A 6,620-nucleotide genomic window follows, 5' to 3' on the forward strand; every position below is an offset into this window, starting at 1 on the left:
GGCTGCTTTGTACCAGGAGACAAGGTGTGGTTGTATAATCCTAGGAAGACCAAAGGGGAAGTCTCCTAAGTTGTCTTCTCCATGGGAAGGCCCATATGACATAGTGGATTGTCTCTCAGACGTGGCTTTCTGAGTAAAGTGTGGTCGGCGAGGTAAGCCAAAGGTGGTACTAATAAGACTGTAGTCCATTGACATTACATGGCATGTCTGTAGTTATCAATGCAAGAAAGGACAAACTTCAAAGTAAAGCAGGTATTGACAAAAGCCATATGTTGTGATGAAAAGAATCAGTAATGTGGTTTGTAGAATCAAAAAGAACAGGCAATCCAAACCAAAGGTCATCCTCCATGATCACTTTCGGAGGTATATTGGTGAGAGAATTTGTCAATAGAAACTCAACTTGCTGAGGGCTCAAGGGTTTTTATTGAAACACTTTCAGAGGATCAATAAGGATAGAGTCACCAGCAGATTTATTGAGAACTTCCCAAGTGACAAGACAGCAAGTAATGACAAAGGACAAAAGATTATCCCATTTGTATGCCATAACCCTTGGAAAAGAAATCCACCAAAAAGACTTGGTGAATGAGCAGATTAATTTAGTGTTTTAGGATTGTTCAATGGGCTTCAAATCCAGGAAGGGGGCAGTGTTGTCAGCTATGTTTTCAATGTTTTAATTTAAGTTTTAGCTTCAGGGTACATGATACTAAGATTAAAAATATTTATAAAAGTTGACCTATAATGAAGAAACTTGCCATATTTGGCTGGAATGATAGTTCTGTATAAAAAAAGAAGTAGCTAATTGTCAAATAGTTGATGATTGATAGAGGATAGATGAATTAAAGTTATTCAGTAAGAGGTAGTATTTCTGTAAGCTAATCAGTAAGTTTATTTTATTATTAATCAAAGAAACTTCTGATAAATGTTATTAGTGAATAACATGCAGTAGTTTCTGTTGAAAATTTTTTTTATTTTAAGTTAAGTCTACAGGTGAAAGTTACTGCAGCAGATGTTAAAGAAGAAGTAACTTAATTTGTTTTTATTATGTGGACTGGATCTCTCATTATTTTTACCCAATAATCCAAAAGAACCCACCCAGTATATCAGGCAATGATTGAATATATTAAGGAAAAATTTTACTTTTAAAGCTAGAAAGTTAAAAATGTGCAGCAGTGACATTTACTTGATTCACCTTGCTGTTATGGATTAATATTGTTATGACAGTGGAAGTGATGTGACGCTAGTAACATGTGATGAGTATCTAGAAGTTTCATGAAGAGACGAGTGTAATCTAGATGTACGCTTTTATAGTATATAAGCCGACAAATAAAGTGATGGCGAGGATAGAATTGCAGACAGGCAGAGACAGAGACGGACAATTTAGTCAAGCGCGGTAGTGACCGTAAGTAAAGTGCATGAATCTCTGTAAGTTATAGCGTGTGTTTAAGTTAAAGTGACTGTGGAAATTAAGTGTATTGCAAAGTTGAGTTGAGAAAGAATAAACTAGTTTTATTTAAGAAAGGACTTGTATCACTGAAGTTTCTTGGAAAGAATTTATATGGAAAATTAACAAACGAACAACCAGAGACGTAACAATATATATAATTGACATCATTCTTACCTCAACTCTTTCGAACAGGATTTTTGGTTGTATTTGCAGAAATATTAAATATAAGTCAAGGAACATTATTGTTTCTTTGTAAAGATCTCTGATTAGGCCCCATTTGAAGTATTGTCTTCATTCTTGGGATCTTTACTTTAAGAAGGACAATGAACTGTTGGAAAAGGTTCAAAGAATGGGTACTAGGATGATTCTTGTGATGGAGGTGCTATGATATGAGGACAAATTAAAGTCCTTAAAACTCTCTTGAAAAAGAAGTGTCAGAGAGGGTAGATTGATGCATCATTTTTTTCTGTAGGTTCAGAAGACATAGATTTCAGACTTGGCAATTTTATTTTTCTAACAGGGTGGTAACCTTTGAAATAGATTGCCTTCAGAATGATAGACACAGGATTAGGAGAGTTCAAAAGAAAGCTTGATAATATTTTAGAGGTTGGGCCTGAATATAGGCAAGTAGGTGTTTGATGAAATATGAGAAAGCCACATTTGACCAAGAGGCCCCTGGGTGTCTGTCATATGTTATATTGTGATAATATTAAAAGTACATCTGTTACAATTATGCCTTTTTTTATGTGAATGTGGATTTCCAGGAAGCAGGATATATTTTATGAAAAATATATTTTGTACTCATTAAGTCAAGATACTCACATTGGTTTAAAAATGGAGTGGAGGATTATATTTACAGGGTTAGGTTTACAGGCTATTTACAGTATTGGAGCATGCATTTATTTTATACTTCTCATCATGCCTTTTTCTTTATTATCTACAGTAAACTTGACAGGTTCAGACAGGGTGGACATTTCCAATTTTGAACTGCTCAAAGTATTAGGAAAAGGAGGTAAGTATTGGTGTATTTAGATAATATTATTATATTTTTGAATTCCTTAGAACATTTAGAGTTGCAATTGAATAATTATATTCTAAAATGATGAACAACACTATTATTTAATTTTCAAGAACTTGAAACCTAAGATTAATTGTATGATCAAGTTATCAATAAAATTACTTGAAATTGTATGTTTTTTTCCTTTGAAAATATGGTTATGATGACTGTTTGGTTAATTTTGTCAATATTGCTATCCTTAATACATAAAACACACAGTTATTTGCACAATAATTTATTTGTAAAGTTTTAAGAAATATAAGTTAAAAGAAACTAAAAACTCTACATGTTTCAGTGGAAATAATTCCACCATCTTGTTTTTTCTCCTCCTCTTCTGAAGATGGTGGAATTAGTTGACCATAACACACTTATAATACAGTGGCAGTCATGTAAATTATAACACCAATACCTAAACATAGGATTATAATAAAATATCAGTTTTGGTATCACTGTTTCTGAAAGAAAAGAATGGAATTAATAAGGTAAGTTTGATGTAATTTTATAGCATAAATATTCAAACTTTGTAAATCACTGAATTCAATAAATCATCAATTTAGTTATTTCTATTTGAATATCAATAATACTATAATAATTTCTTGAAAAAATGGAGTAGTTTTATACCACATTTGAATGGAGCTGGTCAGTTACTGGAATTTGATAATTGGTTAATCATTGGACTCATTAATTGATTACATTTAACAAACTAATTATTCTCATGAGACTTGGATAGTTGGAATAATTGAAAATAAAATTATTTATTTATTTAATTATTTTTGTGACATAAATCAATTTAATTGAAATTTCAATTGATAGATAATTTTATGTGACACTAATCAATGCTAATAGGTAATTGAGTTAATTGCCCAGCATTACATTTTAATAAAAACCATCATTCTCAAAAATTATAGTTTGAGTGGTGAGAAATTTTGTGAGGACATGAGTCAACTTGCCAAGGTTAGTAACAAAATCAATAAAATGCATTATAGTTCATAGCATTAGACTAGCTTCAAGTATCATATCTTTCCAATTACCTTGTGATAAATCATTACTGGAAACCTTTACCAATGATATACTTAAATTTCTAGTATGTTTGTACAGAATATAATAAAAGATTCAGCTGATTTTACACATAAAATGATCACTTCTTTCAAAACATCATAGTTACATTCTGTGTTAGAGTGACATTTAATGACAAAGTCCACATGGAACAGTGTTTAATGTCATTGGTCTTACTTAGGATAAAGTAAACATGAGATAATCAAGCCTTAGAAATTTGTAAGGCAACTCAGGTCAAATGAAAATAGGCCAACCTAACAAATATAAAGTAACCAAGCAAGTCTGTAAAGGAACTCAGACCAAGTGAAAATCGACCATCTCTGCATACTGTTCTTCAGAACAAATGTAAATAAATGAATAAACTTTTTATTATGACAAACAAACAGAAAGCACAGTGTGCATACTTGTACAGACAGAATCAGAGTTGATTCTATTTAGCTTCACAACTCTCTTTTTCTCAGGATAGACTTCTGTAGAACTAAAGAGGATATTACAGTGTCAGTCATTTCAACCCAAAAGCTATATGTTACTCTAATATCCTCTCAGGCAGAGTAGACATTATCTTCTGCAGAAAAGAAAGCAAATGGAGCTGAGCAATCTCAGCAACTTTTTGGACCATGTGCTTATACTAAAACTTTATACACACCAAATAAATGAAACATTAAAAAATTGCTATACATCTAAAACAGGTATAAAACATAGTATACATATATATATATATATATATATATATAAACATAATGTAGCATAACAGCTGACAACTTTGGGCAAGCATCCAAAACAATTAATTCTTTAATTCATTGCTTTTAGAAACATCTAATTCAGTTTGTCTACATACACTCTGCCAAGTGCCCATTTCTTCCGATTCATTTTAGTTATAACATTATTAAATGAATAATTGTCAATGACTGTAATCTCCAAAAACCATTTTAGTTTTTGGAAAAAAACTAATATTTTCTGGAGATTACAGTCATTAATAATTATTCATTAGTTTAATAATGTTAGACATTAAGTTATTATTCACAATGGTATACATGTGTTAGAAAATGACAATGTAACATTTGAAATATCTTGGTGCTAATAAAGAACATAGATACCTTCTTGGAAAGTAATCTTAGTGTTGTTACATGGTTATTGATATAATTTTAATTTATGAATAATGCTTTAGAAGAGTAAACATTTTGTGCAAATGAACAAATAATATCTTCTGTTGGTCAGCTGAATTGGATAAGTTATTAGCCACATGCTGTCAGTTTAAATAGCAGACTTTCTATTCAAATAACAAAAAAATCCTGATGTGATTTTAAGCTGATAACCTAGAAACTACTTTAATTTCTCAGACATATGTTAGTGAAACAAAGAACAATACAAATTCCCATCATCAAATTGTAAATTTAAAATATGGAGGTAAATATAAGTATACAAGTGTTTTTATCAGAAAAATGCAGAATAGAATTTATTCATTCTAGTCTTTATAGATAAGAGATTAATACTACATTGGGACACATATGATCCTTGTGGGTAAAAGATTTATTTCTATGTATTGTAGGAAGTGATTTGTAATAAATATCAGGACTTAAATATAGCATGGATGGGCAAAATTACATTGTATCATAAGCAGTAAGTATTAGTATCACACAACACATTTGTTAATGCCAAAAATTGACAAGACTTCATTCAATGAACACTGCTATTTTATAAACATTAATACACATTTGGTAATAAAGTAATTGGCCCATACCCACTGAATTTACTTATGAAACCTATGCTGCTATGTTCGATTTATAAAGCTTAGCAGCTGCCACATGTAGCTTGTGGAAATCAAGATACTTGAAGGAAAGGAGTTAATTGACTCTTAAAGAGAAAGAGTAAAGAGATTCTAGTTGGTCTTCTCACATCTAAACCTATTGCAGATAATGTACATAAAAAATGGAAGACCAGTGGCTGAAATATGTCAAATGTTGGCACAGCCACCCAAAAATAATCACTTTTTGTTGTCCAGTTTTCTTTCTGTTTTTAGTCTCTCTCTTTTCTCTTTATCTTTTCCACAGCTTCTTTCATGGATCAAGATGTCAGTCTTAGAGGCATCTTCAGTTTTTTGTTTGCATTAAAAAGGAGAAGGATGAAGTAGTGGGTCATTATAAACTTTTTTGTATTTTGAATTTTTATCATGTTATTTTTCTTTCAAGGTAAATGTATTTGAGACATATCTGAAATTTGGTTTTAGTCACTAGGTGATGAAGATGGACATTTTGAGCATTTATATACATGCCTTTGTATACCCATTTATGCGGAATTTGGACATATAATATAGTTAGTGCACAAAATTATAGTATTCTCACATTTTTACACTTCTGCTTTGTCTGGCCACCAATTCTTTAAATTCTTTAGGCTCAAGCCATGTGGATTTGCTAGTTTAAGAATACTATTACGTCTCCGTTTGTTAATTAACTTTCCGTAACTTCGTTCCGATGAAACTTTAGCAACACAAGTTCTTTACTTAATAAAACTGGTTTATTCTTTCCGAATACAACTTTAGCAACACAAGTTCTTTACTTAATAAAACTGGTTTATTCTTTCCGAATACAACTTTACCGATACACTCAACTTCAACAATCGCGCTAAACAAACGCTATAACAATGAACGTCAATAATACTTCTGACCGCAGATCAATTACTCACTATCTTCACACACACATTACATTACCTTTTTTTATATACCAGCCTACCCTATCTAGCAAATACTAGAGCATTCGCCAAGATACGGGATAGTTCTAGAAACAAGAGGGCGTGAGAATTGTCACGTGATCTCGATGACGCAACAATACATTATCATTTATATATATATATATATATAGACATCTTTTCTTACTTTTCTGATGCACTCTTCTTTATCATTTTGAACATTTCAGTGTTACATTACAATATGTTGATTCTGTTTATGTGCTTGACTTTGTTCCATTTCTTGTACAAAACAGAAAAGACATCTCCTGAGCTGTCTTTTAATTTATTTTTTGATTTTTGTAGTCCAAAGTGTTTGTTTATGGCCATGAGGTATTATTC

The 6,620-nt window shown here is 31.2% G+C and overlaps 1 protein-coding gene across 1 annotated transcript in view; it reads left to right on the forward strand.

Moving 5' to 3' along the window:
- LOC106460317 (ribosomal protein S6 kinase alpha-5-like) overlaps window positions 1-6,620 on the forward strand; it is a 72,415-nt gene that overhangs the window by 13,756 nt on the left and 52,039 nt on the right. Inside the window, exon 2 of the mRNA XM_022387013.1 lies at window positions 2,388-2,456. Coding sequence (XP_022242721.1) covers window positions 2,388-2,456 — 69 coding nt within the window. The remainder of the gene's footprint in view (window positions 1-2,387; window positions 2,457-6,620) is intronic.

This window comes from Limulus polyphemus, unplaced genomic scaffold, assembly GCF_000517525.1.
Source record: "Limulus polyphemus unplaced genomic scaffold, Limulus_polyphemus-2.1.2 Scaffold750, whole genome shotgun sequence".
In the NCBI taxonomy this organism is placed as follows: domain Eukaryota; kingdom Metazoa; phylum Arthropoda; class Merostomata; order Xiphosura; family Limulidae; genus Limulus; species Limulus polyphemus.